The 19,650-nt window shown below is 35.2% G+C and overlaps 1 protein-coding gene across 3 annotated transcripts in view; it reads right to left on the bottom strand.

The window, feature by feature from the left end:
• Cenpi (centromere protein I) overlaps positions 1–19,650 on the bottom strand; it is a 76,466-nt gene that overhangs the window by 53,073 nt on the left and 3,743 nt on the right. For all 3 annotated transcript variants that reach the window (XM_040283570.2, XM_021720462.3, XM_078034487.1), the window contains exons 5-8: positions 17,340–17,458; positions 16,944–17,051; positions 2,243–2,291; positions 1,900–1,946 (exon numbers count right to left, since the gene is read on the bottom strand). In XM_040283570.2, the coding sequence (XP_040139504.1) occupies positions 1,900–1,946; positions 2,243–2,291; positions 16,944–17,051; positions 17,340–17,458 (323 nt within the window). The remainder of the gene's footprint in view (positions 1–1,899; positions 1,947–2,242; positions 2,292–16,943; positions 17,052–17,339; positions 17,459–19,650) is intronic.

The following is a 19,650-nucleotide window of genomic DNA, read 5'->3' as shown; positions in this document are numbered from 1 at the left end:
TTTTTGTTTCCTTTCATATATTGAGAGATATGGGGCATGGATGGGAATAGACAGGATACAAGTCTTGGCTGGTATCAGAAATTCACGTTAACTATTTGCTCATGTAACCTGTTACTATTATAAGCAGGGTAGGTTACACATGAGAATATATATGTCTTCTCAATTTGATATTTGGACTTGCCCAAGTTAATAAAAAACTAAAACAATGTCATAAATACATCTTCATAAATGGGTATTAATCAATAATGGAAATAATTTAGCAGTGTACTAGATTAAATGTTAATAATGAAACCATACATTTAATATCTGGGTTCAAAATTTTTAGACAATCATCTACTAAATCTTTTTTTTATGGGGGGGGCACTAACTGAAGATTGAACTCAGGGGCATTTGACCACTGAGCCACATCCCCAGCCTTAGTTTGTATTTTATTTAGAGACATGGTCTCACTGAGTTGCTTAGTGCTCTCATCATAACTGAGGCTGGCTTTTTTTTTTAGATATTGATGGACCTTTATTTTATTCATTTATTTACATGTGGTGCTCAGAATCAAACCCAGTGCCTCACACATACTAGGCAAGTACTCTACCACTGAGCCACAACCCCAGCCCACTGAGGCTGGACCTCATGATCTTCCTGTCTCAGGCTCCTGAGCCACTGGGATTACAGACATGCACCACCACGTCCAGCTAATAAATCATTTTTTACCTTGAATATACACTGTGTTTCAGTTATACAAATCAACAAGAACTTATACTATGGTAAGAATTTTCTTATTCCATTGAAATATGTTGCTGTAGCATGGGAAAATATACATTTTTTTCACAATTTCTACCAATGTGAAATAAAATTCAACTTGGATAAAAATATTATCATTAATAGCCTCACAGAACTAAGAGAAGATATTGTACTCATGGAACCAAAACAGGAGGCTATAAAACGAGATCAATCATTGAACTATATGTACTAAAAGGAAACCTCATATTGGAGAAACATAGGTGTATTCTGTGTGTTTTTCACTCAATGTGAATGCCTTTAGATAGGCCATAACAACTTCAATTAGGCATGAACACTACTCCAAAGCTTCAGAGATCTCTGTTACTGGACAGGTATAGTGGAAATAACAATGCAACAGAGCTATAAGGACAAGAGATAATGGTTAGAAAATATATTATAGTTTAAGTACCTAGTAGAAAATGCCTTGAAATGTTTTCTAGAAATATCCACAGGAATTATAAATTCACTTTGGCTACTCCCTAATACTTAGTATTCTAGCCCTAACAACCCACTTCCATAAAAGTATATTTTGTTGTTTGACATCTACATATCTTTATCTTTACTCCCTCTAGCAAATGTATCCTTCTCTCCATTCTTTGCCTATTTAAATCCCATTCATCCGATTAAATTTCATTCAACCATCACCTCTCCTCCTTGATCCCAGTCTGATTCTGCTTCTTGCTTGCTTTATTTATTTGTTTGTTTATTGTGGTGTTGGGAAATCAAACCCAGGGCTTCATGCATGCTAGGCAAGCACTCTACTACTAAGCTATACCCCCAGCCCTAACTGTGATTTTTTTTGGTTGACTGAGCTCCCTAGAAAATAAGTTCTTTTAAGATAATGACATTTGAGGGCTGGGGATGTGGCTCAAGTGGTAGCGCGCTCACCTGGCATGCGTGCGACCCGGGTTCGATCTTCAGCACCACATACAAACAAAGATGTTGTGTCTGCCAAAAACTAAAAAATAAATATTAAAAAATTCTCTCTCTCTCTCTCTCTCTCTCTTTAAAAAATTGTTATTAAAAAAAAAGATAATGACGTTTGATTTTGTATCTCCAAACTTACTTCAGTATGTGGCTCATAGTATAAACTGGCTAGTCTCAGGTTTTTTTAGTACTCACGATTTTAGCTTGAAGATCAAGCAGCTTTCTCACACGAAATGGTTTGACTAGAAAAGGTAAAGAAAAGAAGTTTTATGCATTTGGTTCAAAAAAAGAAGAAAAAGATTATGCCTAACCACTATGTAGTTCATATAATTTCATGTTAAAACACATCAAAAATATAAACACCCAATTCAGTAAAGCCATTAAGCAGATGATCTTAGATAAAAGTACTACAAAACAATTTTTGCCAAATGAATCCTGTCATATAACCAATAGTAATAGTTATTTTAATTTTAAAAATGACAAAACAAATGCTAATTCCATACAGTGAATGTAATGAAATTAGAATGAAAATACTCACCATTTTCTTTTTTGGTAAGTAAATATAACAAATGGCAGACATAAGGGCACTGTTAAAACAGAAAAAAATAAAAGAAATGACAATACATCTTGAAAAAAGCAGCAACATACTGTCAAGTGTCAATTTTATATTGATTAGGTAAAAGGCTTCAGAACTTCACTGAACAATAGTTTTTCAAAACTTCTTGTTCATTCTATAAAATGAGCATCCCTTATCTAAAATGCTTGAAATCAGAAATGATTAGGATTTCTTCCTTCTTCAGATTTTGGAATATTCACATATATGCAATGAAATATCTTGGGAATGGTACCCGAGTCTAAATACAAAATTGTTTCATATATACCTTATACACATACTTTGAAGGTTTTTATATACTAGGGATTTAACCTAGGGGCACTTTACCACTGAGCTTTATAGCCCCAGCTCTTTTTATTTATTTATTTATTTATTTTGAGACAGGGTCTTGCTAAGTTGCTCAGGGTCTCGCTAAAATTATTAAGGTTGGCTTCAAACTTACAATCTTCCTGCTTCAGCCTCCCAAACTGCTGGGATTACAAACATTAACCACTACACCCAGCTTGAAAGTAATTTTATACAATATATTTGTGTGCCTGTGTTTTAATACAACCTGTCACATGAGATCAGGCATGGATTTCTCTACTTTTTACATCATGTCCATGATCAAAAAGCTTTAGACTTTTGGAATATTTTGGATTTCAGATTAGGTATATTCAATCTATACATAATAGCAATGAAAACAAGTTTTAACTGGCATCTCATTAGGTCACGTTTAGTTATTTTTGGAATGCAAAAATCCTGAGGACAATTTGAAAAGCAGAAAAGAATTGTCCATCATCTTTCTACCTAACAAAACTTTATATGTTTCTTTAAGTATCAGTCCATATTTATTAAGATATAAACTTATCTTGATTTCCCACCTAAAAGCATTTTCTCACATATAAAAAAAAAGTCTTAAAAATTATCATTTTTCAATGTCTCATGTTCCAGTGAGTAGACATACCTTTTTTTTGGGGGGGTGCTGTGGTTCAAACCTATATCCTTGCACATACAGAGTAAAAACTGTATCACTGAGCTAGAACTCCAGCCCAGCCCAAGTATACTATAATTTAATTAACAGCCTAGTCCTCAGTTTGGCAAGTAGCACCCACTCAGTAATTTGTTAATTAAGTTACTGAATGGCCAATTCCCCTATGATAGTCTATTGAGCATCCATCTGTTGAGGTCTTATTCTAGATTGGGGTCAGCAAACTCTGTCTACCTGGGTTTTGTTTTGTTTTGTTTGTTTTTTTATTTCTTTATTTTTTAGTTGTAGATGGACATGATGCCTTTATATTGTTTGTTTATTTATTTATTTGGGGAGGGGGTACCAGGGACTGAACTCAGGGGCACTCCACTGATGAGCCACATCCCCAGCCCTATTTTGTATTTTATTTAGAGAAACAGTCTCACTGAGTTGTTCAGTGCCTTACTATTGCTGAGGCTGGCTTTGAACTCACAATTCTCCTCCAAGCAACTGGGATTATAGGCATGTGCCACTGCACCAGGTTGTTTGTTTATTTTTGCGGAGTGCTGAGAATTGGACTCAGTGTCTCACATATGCTAGGCAAGCACTCTACCACTGAGCCACAACCCCAGCTTGTAGTCTACCTGTTTTTGTAAATAAAGTTTTGCTGGAACACAGCCACTCCCAATCATTTATGTACTGTCTATAGCTGCTTTCACACTATACTATAGCTGTGACATATAGTATCATCTGCAAGCCTAAAATATTTAGTACCTGGTCCTTTAAGAAAACAACACTTGGGCTGGGGATATGGCTCAAGCGGTAACGCGCTCGCCTGGCATGCGGTAACGCGCTCGCCTGGCATGCGTGCGGCCCGGGTTCGATCCTCAGCACCACATACAAAGATGTTGTGTCCGCCAAAAACTAAAAAATAAACATTAAAAAATTCTCTCTCTTTAAAAAAAATAAAATAATAAAATTTAAAAAAAAAGAAAACAACACTTGCTCTACATGATAGGAAAAGTCAAAAGTGAATTATTTAATGGAACTAGAGAAAGCAATAAAACAAATACTTTCTTTAAACAAATTTGCATTTTGGTAGTCATGACTCTAAACTTTGAAGTTCAGCATATTCCATGTTGCCTTTTCTGTGGGTAGAAATTGATGAAGAATTTAGACATACTTTTAAGCATGGATTTAGAGTTCAGTAAAAAATTCATTACCTCACACCCCTGGGATATGAACCATTAGCAACACTATTCATGAGTGTCATGCAATCACTGGCCATGGGCTCCAGCACTATAAAAAATCTGACATTAATCATGTCTTCAAAGGAAAAATTCATGTGCAGCTAATATTTTACAGTCACCTTGCTGCAAATATTTAACTACCACATCTGAGTCACTACAGAGTAAGACTCACACCAAATTATATGAAAATAACTTTTCTAAAATATTACTTTTAAAAGTTTAGGCCTGTTTCTCCTGTTTCTTGATCTTGGTAATATTTTTTTAAATATTTTGTTTTAGTTGTAGTTGGACATAATACCTTTATTTTATTTTTTTATTTTTTTTAATATTTATTTTTTAGTTTTCAGTGGACACAACATCTTTGTTTGTATGTGGTGCTGAGGATCGAACCCGGGCCACACGCATGCCAGGCAAGTGCGCTACCGCTTGAGCCACATCCTCAGCCCGATCTTGGTAATATTTACACAAAAGCATTCAGTTAGTGAAAATTAACCAAGCTGATCATCAATTTTCTGCATTATAGTATACTTTATTACATATTTTTCTTAACAAGATAGAAGAATGGATCAGGGTTGTGGCTCAGTGGTAGAGCACTTGCCTAGCATGCGTGAGGCACTGGGTTCAATCTCCAGCACCACATAAAAATAAAAACAAAAACAAATAAAATAAAGGTATTGTGTTCATCTACAACTAAAACGAAAAAATTTTAAAAAAAGATAGAAGAAAAATAAGTTAGCTCCCTTCCCTCTTGCCAAAGTGAAAAAAAAAATACTCTAGTTAGTATAAGAAAAAGTACTCAAAGAGATTGCATTTCATTTGACATTTATAAACAGTTCTATTCACTCATGAAATATTTATTAACTATTGAATAAACAGACAAAAAGTTCTGTTCTCATGAACTTTACATACTATATGCCATGAATTGAGTTATAAAAGGCACAATCTTAAGGCTGGGGTTATATAGCTCAGTGGTAGAGTACTTCTAGTATACAAGAGGCTGTGGGTCAGCAAATCACATTAGCCTCACAGTTTATTAACCTTCTTTATGCCAATGATCTGATTATTATTCATAGAAATATTGTATATTAGATACTCTCAATGTCGGTAATTGCTTTCTTAAAAACTTAGCAATTTTTTAAAATCGTAATCAGCTGTATAAGCATATTTCTGAGCTGACATGAAAGCAAAGAATTTGCAGCTCCTAAAGACAAAGACAAAATATGGGAATACTAAATACTGAATGAGCTCTTTCATCAAGATTTTCTGCCAAACCTTAGAAACCTTGAACTTCTGGGTTTAATAGCTACAAAGTGTGTGTGGCAGGAAGGGGTATGTTGCAGGAGATAAAAGTGGGATCTATCAGAAAATTGGAACCCACAAAAGTTATACACTAATATATGGTTGTAGAATAAAAACAAACTCCACTGTGTGGACAATAACAACAAATAAACTTTCCTGTCTTGATCCTGGGACTGGGTGAAAATAAAACTACTTTCAAAACTCTGTAACCACTAGCCAGCCCTATGTAGGTCTACAATTTGAATTAACACTACCTGTTATGACCTGGAAATACTCAAGTAAAGAATTAGTTGCAACTCCTAAGCAAATTATAGATTTGATAAGGGACTTGTATCTAAAAAAAAAAAAAAAGGAAGAATCGTTACAACCCAACAATAAAAGACAAACCACTCTGTTAAAAATAGGAAAAAAAATTTTGTTTTGTACCAGGGATTGAGCCCAAGGCCACCTACCCCTGAGCCACATCCCCAGCAGTTTTTGTTGTTGTTGTTTATTTGCTGGGTTTTTTTAATTTTTATTTTTGAGACAGGGTCTCCTTAAATGCCTCAGCTTCCTGAGCCTCTAGGATTACAAACTTACAGCACCACACCCAGCAGAAAGTGTGTGTGTGTGTGTGTGTAAAATATATTGTACATGTATTTTATATATGTTTTACACACACACACACACACACACATTTTTTTTTCCCTTTTTGGTACCAAGCATTGAACCCAGGGGCTATTAATTAACCACTGAGCCACATCCCATCCCCAGGCATTTTTTATGTTTTATTTAAAGATAAGCAGGGTGTGGCGGCACACACCTGTAATCACAGCACTTTAGGAGGCTTGAGGAAGGAGGATGGCAAGTTCAAAGCCAGCCTCAGCAACTTATCAAGGCCTAAGCCACTTAGCAAGACCATGTCTCTAAATAAAATATAAAAAGGGCTTGGGACGTGGCTCAATGGTTAAACACTTCAGGTTCAATTCCTGCTACCAAAAAATAAAAATGAAAAAAAAAAAATAGACAAAGTCTCACTAAGTTGCTTAGAGCCTTGCTAAATGGCTAAGGCCAGCTTTGAACTCCTAATCTTCCTGCCTCAGTCTCCAGAGCCAAGCTGCTGGGATTACAGGTGTGCCCCACGGTGCCCAGCAGGAAAAGCATCTTAATAGACCTATTTTCAGGGGAGATATACAAATACAAAAATAAGCACATGAAAAGATATTCAAGACAAATAGTTATCAGGGAAATGTAAATCAAAACAATGAGCCAGGCACAGTGGCCTGGAATCCCAGTGATTCAGGAGGTTGGGGAAGGAGGATTCAAACTTTAAGGCCAATTATGCAAGGCCTAATTTAGCAAGCAATTTAGCAAGGCCTTGTCTCAGAATAAAAATAAAAAAATAAAAAGGGCTAGGGATGTAATTCAGTAGTAAAGCAGCCCTAGTTTCAATCCCCAGGACTGAGAAAACAAAACACCAAAAAAATAAATAAATAACAGTGAAATATCATTCTATGCCCACTATATCAGAAAGTCACATAAATAACAAGCGTTGGTGAAGATGGGAAGAACTCAAAACCCTGTTATACATTGTTGATGGGAATGAAAAATCATTCAGCCACTAGGCAAAACAGTGTGATGATTCCTTAAAAAGTTAAACAGAGGGGCTGGAGTAGTGGCTCAGGAACAGAGCACTCGCTTAGCACGTTCAAGGCCCTGGGTTCGATACTCTGTACCACATAAAAATAAATAAATAAAATAAAAGTACTGTGTCTAACTACAACTAAAAAATCTTATTAAAAAAAGTTAGCTGGGGTTGTGGCTCAGCAGTAGAGCACTTGCCTAGCACATACAAGGTGCTGGGTTTAATCCTCAGCACCACATAAAAATAAATAAATAAATTAATTAAAATATGAAAATTTTAAAAATAAGTAAATAAAAATTTAAACAGAAATACCATTTGATACAGTAATTTTGATTCTCTATATAAACCCAAAATAAGTGAAAATAGAAACTTGAACAGCTAGTCAGCCTTCTATCTCCCAGTTTCTACATCTGCAGATTCAACCAACTATGGATCAAAATATTCAAGTAAAAAAAACAACTGCATCTGGGGCAGGGGGAAGAATACAAATTCATTGGATTAGACAAAAGGGAATGAAGGGAAGGGAGGGAGGACAGTAGAATGAATTGATCATAACTTTCCTATGTTCACATATGAATATATGACCAGCGAAACTCTACATCATATACAACCACAATAGAATCCTATTAGAATAAGTTATATTCCATAAATATATATATAAAATGTCAAAATACACTCCACTCTACTATCATGTATATTTAAAAAGAATAAAAATACAAAATTAAAAAATTAAAAACTGTATTGAAAATGTACAAGCTTTTTGCTTGACTTTATTTCCTAAGTGATACAGTATAAGAAATATTTAAATAAAATTTACATTGCATTAGGTATTAAACATAGTCTAGAGGTTATTTAAAATACAGAGGAGGATATGCATTGGTTATCTGCAAATACTACATCATTTTATATAAGGGACTTGAACATCCATGGATTTTGGTATCCATGAGGGGTCTTAGAAACAATTCCCCACAAATACTAAGGGATACTTTATTATTTAACATGCTTACTGCAGCATCATTCACAATAGCCAAAAGGTAAAAACAACCTAAATGCCCATCAAGAAACAAATGGATAAGCAAACACGTGGTATATGCATAGAAGAGAATGCTATTAAGCCATAAAAAGGAATATAGTTCCATTACATGCTATAACATGGATAAACTTTGAAGATATTATGCTAAGTGAAAAAAGACAGACACAAAAGGACAATACCACATGATTCCTCTTATATGAGGTACTTAGAATAGGCAAACTCATAGAAACAGAAAGTAGACTAGAGGTTATCAAGAGCAAAGGAGTAGCAGAAATGGGAAGTTATTGCTTAATGCACAGAGTTTCTGTTTTAGGTATTAAAAATTTTTGGAAATAGTGGTAATGGCTGCATGACATTGCGAATGTAATTCATGCTGCTGAATTATACACAAAAATCTTTTTTTTTAATTTTTAGTTGTAGATGGACACAATACCTTTATTTTATTTATTTATATGTGGTGCTGAAGATGGAACCCAGAGCCTCACACATGCAAGGCAATTGCTGTACCACTGAGCCACAACCCTAGCTCCCACAAAAATCATTAAGATAGTGAATTTTATGGGCTGGGGATATAGCTCAGTTGATAGGATGCTTGCCTTGCAAACACAAGGCCCTGGGTTTGATCCTCAGCACCACAAAAGGAAAAAAAAAAAAGAACTAACATAGTGAATTTAATGATATAAAAAAGCACAATAGATTTTTAAAAAGAAGCACTATATAGGCTACAACATGAAGCTTACAAACATTTTGCTAAGAAGCCACTCCCAAAAGACCACATATTACAAGATTCCATTTATATGAAATTTCAGAATAGGTGAATCTATAAAGACAGAAAATACATTAGAGATTTCTTAGAGCTAGGGGAAATTAGACATGAGGAGGATGATAATAAAAGGGTATGGGGTTTCTTCCTTGGGGCGAGGGGTGCCAGGGAGTGAACCCAGGAGCACTTAACCACTGAGCCACAACCCCAAACCTTTATGTTTTTGTTTTTGGTTGTTTTGGTTTGTTTGTTTGTTTGTTGTGCTGAGAATTGAACTCAGAGCCTTGTGCATATAAGGCAAGCACTCTACCAACTAAGATATATCCCCAGCCCCTTATGTTTTATTTTTGAAACAGGGTGTCGCTAAGTTGCTTAGGGCCTAGCTAAGTTGCTGAGGCTGGCTTTGAACTTGCTATCCTCCTGTCTTAGCCTCCCAAACTGCTAGGATTACAGGCATGTGTCACCATATTTGGCTTGGGTTTTCTTTTTGAGATGATGAAAATAGTCTAAAACTGAGTAGGCTAATGATTGCACTTACTGTGACTACATTAAAAACCAGTAAAACACTTGGGAATCAACTTAATGAAAGAGGTGAAAGACCTCTACAATGAAAACTACAGAACTCTAAAGAAAGAAATTAAAAAAGACTTTAGAAGATGGAAAGATCTATCTTGCTCTTGGATAGGCAGAATTAATATTGTCAAATGGCCATACTATCAAAAGCACTATACAGATTTAATGCAAGTCCAATAAAATCCCTATGACATTCCTCATAGAAATAGAAAAAGCAGTCATGAAACTCATCTGGAAAAATAAGAGACCCAGAATAGCTAAAGCAATCCTTAGCAAAGAAGAGTAAAGCAGATGTCATCACTATACCAGACCTTAAACTATACTACAGAGCAATAGTAACAAAAACAGCATGATATTGGCACCAATGGTACAGAACAGAGGACACAGAGACAAACCCAAATAACTTCAGTTATCTTATATTAGACAAAGGCATCAAAAACATACATTGGAGAAAACATAGCCTCTTCAACAAATGATCTTGAAAAACTGGAAATCCATATGCAACAAAATGAAATTAAACCCCTATTCCTCACCATGCAAAAAACTCAACTCAAAGTGGATCAAAGACCTAGGAATTAAACCAGAGACACTGCACCTATTAGAAGAAAAAGTAGGCCCAAATCTTCATAATGTCAGATTAGGCCCAAACTTCCTTAATAAGTCTCCTATAGTGCAAGAAATAAAATGAAGAATCAATAAATGGGATGGATCCAAACTAAAAAGCTTCTTCTCAGCAAAAGAAACAATCAGTGAGGTGAATAGAGAGACTACATTTTGGGAGCTAATTTTTATCACATGCACAACTGCTAGAGCACTAATATCTAGGATATTTAAAGAACTCAAAAATCTCAACACCAAAAACACAAATAATCTAATCAATAAATGGGCCAAGGGACTAAACAGATGCTTCTCAGAAGGCGATATACAATCAATCAACAAACATATGAAAAAATGTTAAACATCTCTAGCAATTAGAGAGATGCAAATCAAAGTACTCTAAGATTTCATCTCACTCCAGTCAGAATGGCAGTATTAAGAAGATAAACAATAATAAGTGTTGGCAAGGATGTGGAGAAAAAAATCACACTCATACATTGCTGGTGGGACTGCAAATTGGTGCAGCCAATATGGAAAGCAGTATGGAGAATACTTGGAATACTGGGAATGGAACCATTTTACCCAGCTAACCCACTCCTCCATCTATATCCAAAGGACTTAAAAACAGCATACTACAGAAACACAGCTTCATCAATGTTTATAGCAGTACAATTCACAATAGTTAAACCAACCTAGATGCCATTCAGTAGACGAATAGATAAAGAAAATGTGGTGTGTGTATGTATATATACATATACATACACACACACACACAATGAAATTTTATTCAGCATTAAAAGAGAATAAAATCATGGCATTTGCAGGTAAATGGATGGAGTTCAAGAATATAATGCTAAGTGAAGTTAGCCAGTCCCAAAAAAACAAACTGCCGGATGTTTTCTCTGATTTAAGGATGCTGATTCATAATGGGGTTGGGGGTCATTGGAGGATTAGATGAACTCTAAAAAAGGGCAAAGGGAGAGAAGGGAAGGGAGGGGAATGGGAGTAGGAAATATGGTGGAATGAGATGGACATCAATACCCTAAGCACATGTATGAAGACACAAATGGTGTGACTCTACTTTGTGCACAACCAGAGATATGAAATATTGTGCTCTATATGTGTAATATGAATTTTAATGCATTCTGCTGTCATATATAATAAAGTAAAGAAAAAACAAGGAAAAAATAAAGACTTTTTCAGACAGAGCATTTATAATCAACAGATTTTCATTGAAATAATAGTCTACAGTATATTAAGTATACTGTTAAGACAAAAAAAATTGCAAATGATCTCATATTAAAGGTCTAAGAGGGGCTGGGGTTGTGGCTCAGTGGTAGAGCGCTTGCCTAGCATGTATAAGGTGCTGGGTTCAATCCTCAGCACCACATAAAAATAAATATTTTTTTTAAAAAAGGTCTAAGATACAAAAAGCAAATGATGAGCAAAGACACTTGTAAATACGGCCAAGGTTGTGGCTCAGTGGTAGACCGTTTGCCTAGCATGCATGAGGCACTAGGTTTGATCCCTGGCACTACATAAAAACAAACAAATAAAATAAAAGTATTCTGTCCATCTATAATTAAAAAAAAATTTTTTAAATGATACTAGTAAATATGAAGGTAGGGCTGGGGCTATAGCTCAGTGGTAGAGCATTTGCCTACCATGTGTGAGGCACTGGGTTCAATCATCAGCATCACATAAAAATAAACAAAATAAAGGTACATATACAACTAAAATAATATTTAAAAAATAAAAACATATGAAGGTAAATGAAAATAAACTCAATTGTAAAGATAATAATAATGTCTGCTTTATGTGCATACAGGAAGATGAAGAAGAAATACCAAACAATAACATATAACTTTGAGGGATGTGATCAGAGTTAAAGCACTCTAGGTTCCTTGAATTATACAAGATAAAGATACCAGTTATCCTTACACTTTAGGTAAGTATGTTAAAATCAGTACAAAAACAACAAAGAGCACAGATTATGTAATTTCCCAACAAAAATAAAGGGAAAACCACAATCATTCCAAAAGAAAATAGACAAAAAGAGAGAAGAATTGGGGGAGAGTGGTTAGAAAACCTAAAATAAAATATTTGAGTTTATTTCTACCAAAGCAATAATCAATATACAAGTAAAAAGAAATAAAATAAACAAAAATAAAAATCATCAAACAAGGGCACAGTGGTGCATGCCTGTAATCCCAGTAGCTGGGGAGGCTGAGGAGGAGGATCTTGAGTTCAAGGACAGCCTCAGCAACTCAGCAAGGCCCTGTCTCTAAATAAAATATAAAAAGAGGGCTGGGGATGTGGCTCAGAGGTTAAGTGCCCCTGGGTTCAATCTCTAGAACCCACAAAAAAAAAAAAAAAAAAAAGAGCAAAACTAAAATCCAGGGTCTGGAGTATATAGCTCAGCAGTAGAATGCTTGCCTAACCTGCACAAGGCCCTGGGTTAAATCCCCAGCACCACACACACCAGAGTTGTATGCAATTTTAAAAAGAGACATCTGAGATGTAAGGGTAGAAAAGGATTTTTTTAAAAAAATCAAAAGACTGCAGCTGGGCTCAGTGGTGTATGCCTGTAATCCCATCTCCTTGTTTGGTTGAGGTAGGAGAATCACAAGTTTGAGGCCAGCCTAGGCAACTTTGCAAGACCCTGTCTCAAAATAAAAAATAAACTGGGTGCAGTGGCTCATGCCTGTAATCCCAGTGATTTGGGAGGCTGAGACAGGAGGATTGCAAGTTCAAGACCAGTCTCAGCAATTTAACAAGGCTCTAAGCAACTTAGCAAGAGACCCTGTCTTAAAATAAAAAAATAAAATGGCTGGGGAATGTGGCTCAAAGGCAAAGCATCTCTTGGTTCAATCTCCAGTACCATAAACAAACAAACAAACAAATAATAAAAGGGTTCAATGGATAAAGAAAATGTGGTATATATACACAATGGAGTTTTACTCAGGGATAAAGAAAAATGAAATTATGACCTTTGCTGGTAAATAAAAGAAACTGAAGAACATTATGCTAAGTGAAATAATCCAGACCCAAAAAAATCAATGGGTCTGGATTATTTCACTTAGCATAATGTTTTTCTCTCATAACTGGGAGCTAGACCAAAATATGGATAAAGAAAGAAGAAAGTCAGGGGACATTTCATGAAAATAGAAGATCAGTGGAGTAGAGAAAGGGCATTGAGGGGGGAAGGAGGGACAGGAAAAGAAACAGTGGAATGAATCTAACCAAACTTTATATACATATGTGCATAGACCACAGTGAATTTGATATTATGTATATCCATAATACAGTAATTTTAAAAAACTATAAATAAATAGAAGATCAGTAGAGTATAGGAAAGGGAACAGGGGGAGGGAGGAGAACAGAGAAAGGGAAATACTGGAGACTGAATTGGAGTCAACTATATTTCAGGCTTATATAAATATGTCAAAATGAACCCCAATATTATGTATAACTATTATGAACTTTAAAAAAAAGAACCACAAATTGGGAAAAAAAAAAAAACATGCCGAGGATGTAATTCAGCAGTAAAGTGCCTCTGGGTTCAATCCCTAGTATGTAAAAACAAATTTTAAAACATTAAAAAAATGGAAATATAGCCAGGTACAGTGGTACACACCCATAATCGCAGAAGCTTTGGAGGCTGAGGCAGGAGGATCACAAGTTCAAGGCCAGCCTCAGCAACTTAGCAAGGCCCTGAGCAACTTGGCAAGACCCTGTCTCAAAATAAATAATAAAAAGGGCTGGAGATTGTGGCTCAGGAGTTAAGCACCCCTGGGTTAAATTCCTGGTACCAAAAAAAAAAAAAAAAAAGATGGAAATATACTAAGCAGCTACTAACCAAAATAAAGGCAGGGTAGCAATGCCAATATAAGACAAACAACTGAACTAAGATGAAAAACATTTTAACAGCAAAGGGTTACTCCATGATATAAAGTTTGATTGAATTATGATTGTGGCCAGGTGTAATAGCACAAGCCTATAATCCCAGAAACTAAGGAGGTTGAGGCAGGAGGATCACAGCCTCAGCCACTTAGTGAGATGTTGTCTTAAAATAAAAAGGGCTGGGGATGTGACTCAGTGGTTAAGCACCCCTGGGTTCAAGCCCTAGTACCAGAAGAAAAAAAAAAAAAAAATATATATATATATATACATACACATACACACACACACACACACACACACACACACACACACATATATACATACATATATATACATACACATATATGTTCTATATATATTTTTACTGTATTATTAGGTATATGCACAATTATATATATATATATACACATATACATATATACATATATATGTGTGTGTGTGTATATATATATAATTGTGCATATATCTAATAATACACACAAAATATATACAGAACAAAAATTGAGAGAATTTTAAAGGAAGATTGACAAATCTGCCTTCATAGCTGATTTTCAACATACCTCTCAGTAATTGACGGATGGACAGCAACAACAAAAAATCCATAAGGATATAGAAAATATCTACTCTAATAACGTTCATTTCCTCACTGTACTTCAGCAAATCACCTGACAGTCTCTCAGAACCTTGCCATTACATTGAATCATCCCCTCCTGAAATCTTAAACTTCAGTGATATAACTTGTTATCAGTCCACTTTTTAATCTCAATGTTTCTTGAATGTCAAGACGGCATCCTGAATCTAAGCTGTATGTGCTCCAGATCTACACTCTTTTGTCTTCACTTTCTTCCCTTTTCACTCCATGGTCCAGAAGTTTAATCACTCTCTTGTACCTTTGACATAACTCTGGAGAAACCACTCTTTTGTGTATTTGGTGTTTGGGTATTTTTTCTTTTTTTTGTACCAAGGATTGAACCCAGAGCTTAACCTGTAAGCCACATTCCCAGTTTTTCTTTTTTTACTTTTTATTTTGAGATAGGGTCTCACTAAATTATTTAGGGCCTCACTAAGTTGCCAAGGCTGGCCTTGAACTTGTGATCCTCCTGCCTCAGCCTCCTGAGTCACTGAGATTACAGACATGTACCACCCCGCCTGTCCCTCTTGCATATTTGTAAGGTCCCAAATTCATGTTCTCTAATTTCATCTGGACCTTCCAAACTGTCTATAGTCAACTTTCATTCTCATTTCCATAAACAGCTATAGTCAGCCTCTATCTGCAGATTACATCAGCAGATTCAACCAACTACAGATAAAAAATACTTAGAAAAAAATGGGTTTGTACTGAACATGTTTTTCTAGTCATCATTCCTTAAAATACACATCTTGAACTTTGGTTGAAATATTCCCATTATATCAAATTTTTTTTCCTCTCATCAAATCCCAAATTCTATTCTACCTTCAAGGCCCAGCTCAAACACCTACATACTTTATGAAGTTTTTTGTAATCCCTCTGATTTACAGTGTTCTATTCCTTCTTGGAAGTACTATCCTCACACTACCATACATTGTCTTTGATAATTTCACCCTCAAGTTATTTAACCTCATATGCTTTCCTTAATTCCCCAATTAAACTTTAAATTCTTGGAGTACAGAAACTTTATGCTAAAGCCTGAATCTTCTACTTTTGCCTAGTACAATACAAGAACACAACAGCAACAACTTTTTTGGGGGGGGGGCGGTGTAGTACAGGGATTGATCCCAGGACCTTGTGAATGCTAAGCAAGCACTCTACCAGTGAGCTACAATCTCATCCCTTTGGCCCTTTTTTATTTTTGAGACAGGGTCCCACTAAGTTGTCCAGGTTGTCCTTGAACTTGCTATCCTCCTGCCCCAACCTCCCAAGTAGCTGGGATTACAAGAGCATACTACCATGCCTAGATGAAACATGATCTTTTTTTTTTTTTTTTGGTGGTGGTGGGGATTGAACTCAGTGCTTCACACATGCTAGGCAAGCACTTTACCACTGAGCCACATCCCCGGCCCCCTGAAACATGAATTTTTAAAAATGAAATTAGTGAATGAATTCCTTTCTTATAGGAAAAATTCAGCTAGATGTGTCACTCACTACTAATGATCCTTGAAAGTCTTCCAGGTGGACAGTAGATTGATTTCTTAGAGTTATTAATGTTTTTAATGGGAATAATTATGTCATTTAATCATAATCAGTCCATTGGCAACTCATGAAAAGTAATCCTCTCCTTATCATTAATTGTGATGAAATTTTTGCAGTGTTAATCAAAAAAATGTAGAATAAGTGACCCAATGGAGTTTGCTTAAGTGGTTTAAGAGAGAAAAAAATGGTAATCACTGCTGTAGATCAGCAAAGAAACTGCAATGTGGAATCAACTCAATCTGTAATATTTTTATTTCCTTAAAAGATGATATAGACCAAATATGGCAATAATTAATCTGAGAGAAAGTGAAGTGCTGTTATGTTATTCTCTATAATTCCTGTATATTTGATATATTTTAAATAAATACAGAAAAACACATTGTAGCACCCTGAAGCATATATGGTGCATCAATTCACATCCATGTACTATTTGATTGATGCTAGACGCATCTAGTGTTTACTTACCAGTGCATCATCTTGCAATGAAGCAAAAAAGAAGCCATAAAGCAAGTTAATTTGCTCCTTATTATCAATGAAGTCAAACATTGCAACCAGCCATCGATAAAAAAGTACCTATTGAGAGACAAAAAGCTTATCTTTAGAAAAATACAACTAACGGGCATAGAAGAGCTTAATTTCCCCCTCAGGGCTGTTTTAGATGCTTCTATCACAAAATACAATAATAGATTTTATTTCTCAGTAAAAATTTCTGTTCGAACAGAGTCCTCGTATCAAGCTATACTGTTCCAAAACTACAGGCTTTACACAAAAGACCACGTCCATTACTTCATAAGTGGCTCTTCCTTGCTAGCCCTTAAGTGGTTCTGAAGGACTTACCATCAAAGTGTTTAAAAAGATTACCTTGGTGCTACCAGAACACTTGCCAACACAGAGCCAGGAGACTGCCTTAACCACAGAATGTTCTGATATTAGAGTTGCTGGAATCAGGCACTTCAGTATCCGCGTATTTACAGCATTCCCTGGACAACAAACTTGAAATTAAACTATGATTTAGTATCTCAGTTGTTTACTTACTATTATTCACTATTGGTCATACAAATAATACTTTACCTTGAAGACATTAAAAACCAACACACTATATAACATTTAGTATTTCTTATCATCATTATAAAACACTAGTCAAAACAAAATTGTACTTTCAGATCCTGAAATAAAATATGAAGCAAATTATTTGGCCCACATATTTCTATTTTAAAGGGGAGGAGGAACACAAGGTTTTTTTTGAAGTGATGAAAATATTTGGGAATTATCCAGTGGTAACACTGAACTTTCAAATGCACGAATTTTATGGTATTTAAATTATATCTAAAAAAAGTCTTTAATCAGGGCTGGGGTTGTGGCTCAGTGGTAGAGCGCTTGCCTAGCATGCATGAGGCATGGGGTTCAATCCCCAACATCATATAAAATAAAGTTAAAAATCCATTTGCAATTAAACTAAAAAATATTTTTAAAAAAGTCTTTAATCACAGGGAAATATCAAATTTTTCTTATTTTTAATGGTAAAATAGACTGGTTTCAGACTAGTAGACATGTTGTATGAGATGCTACAGTTAAGAATAAATAAATAAATTTGTAGCCTCCACTGCCCCATAAAACGGGGAAGGATAGCAGAATGAAACAGATCTTCTTGGAATTAGCTGGAGGTGATATTATTTTATCCTACTCTAATCTTTCCATCTTGCCTTCTGGCCTCCATGGTATTCTCTCATCTGGTAACAGAAATGATGTTACAGACACTGGCTTTGTATATTCTTTATTCTAACTTCTATGCAATAAGCTTCAATAATTAAAATATGTCATCAATTTCTACCCCATCACCCTGTGGAGAAGAAAGAAAGCAGTGATGGCAAGTTAAAAAAAAAAATCACAAGAATAAAAATCCCTGCTTTCCACTCTGAGGTTTCTTGTTTTTATTTTTTTTTCCTCTCCCACTCCTGTTCACTAACCTTTTTAAATTTTTAAAGAGTCTCACCATTAACACCTTACACATGTACCAAATCAAAGAAGGAACTCAATACTACCTTTATTTTTACTTCCAGTGACTTTTTAAATTAATTTCTCAGGATCTAAAGTCCCTTTGCACCTAATTATAATATTTCTAGTATAATTGTCCCCTAAATATGCATCTAAATATGCATTTCAATTTCCCAAAAGAGCTATATATAAAGATCTAGTACAGATGGGGAAGTATCGTAGAACTAACTAAAAGGGAAAAGGAATTAAGGAGGTCATATTCAACCTCAATAAATTCCAGCCCAACAGAAAAATGAAAACAATAAAGAGGCAGAGTGTTTCACTTTAAATTGTTATGTACAAGTTTCCAGAGACTGAGACATGCCTTTTGAAACACAATGGCATATAACATAAAAACTCCCTAACCATTAATATCACTAAAGTTAATTCCAAAATAGAAAAAAATGTACATTCTATACATCTTTTAATGGGACAAGTGAGTGGTAAAATTGATCTTGATAGACACTAATCAACATGGACTCCTGGAAAGGTATTAGAACCAAACAATTTGAAACTATTACCTACAAGAATAAAAGTCAGTTTTATTAGGTCTAACTTAATTTTCTAAGAAAACACACAGAACTAATCAGGTAAAAGAGGAAAAACAAATACTTGAGTCACAAATTGAATTTAGTTAGTACAGTGTTATTACTTTAAAACACACACACACACACACACACACACTTGTAAATTGGATGCTCCAGTATACACAAAGGAAACTAATACACAGGGTCCAGAAATACTTAGTATTAAAAGAATTGTATTAGTTTGTTTTTTTTTTTAAATAGGAAAAAAAGCAGCCCTGTAGTACAGTATAAGTGCAATAGGAGATCTAATTTCCCCAGTTTGGGCTCTGACATTAAGAAAGTCTTGGGCTGGGATTGTAGCTCAGTGGTAGAGCGCTTGCCTCACATGCATGAGACACTGAGTTCAATTTTTCAGCACCACATAAAAATACATAAGTAAAACAAAGATTTTGTGTCCATTTACAATTTTAAAAAACTTAGGAAAAAAAAAGAAAGTCTTGCCAGGTGCAGTGGCACATGCCTGTAACCTCAGCAGCTTGAGAGGCTGAGGCAAGAAGATCGAAGTTCACAGCCAGCCTCAGCAAAAGCCAGGTGCTAAGTAACTCAGTGAG

This window comes from Ictidomys tridecemlineatus, chromosome X, assembly GCF_052094955.1.
Source record: "Ictidomys tridecemlineatus isolate mIctTri1 chromosome X, mIctTri1.hap1, whole genome shotgun sequence".
NCBI lineage: Eukaryota > Metazoa > Chordata > Mammalia > Rodentia > Sciuridae > Ictidomys > Ictidomys tridecemlineatus.
This window is presented reverse-complemented; position numbering and strand designations above follow the sequence as displayed.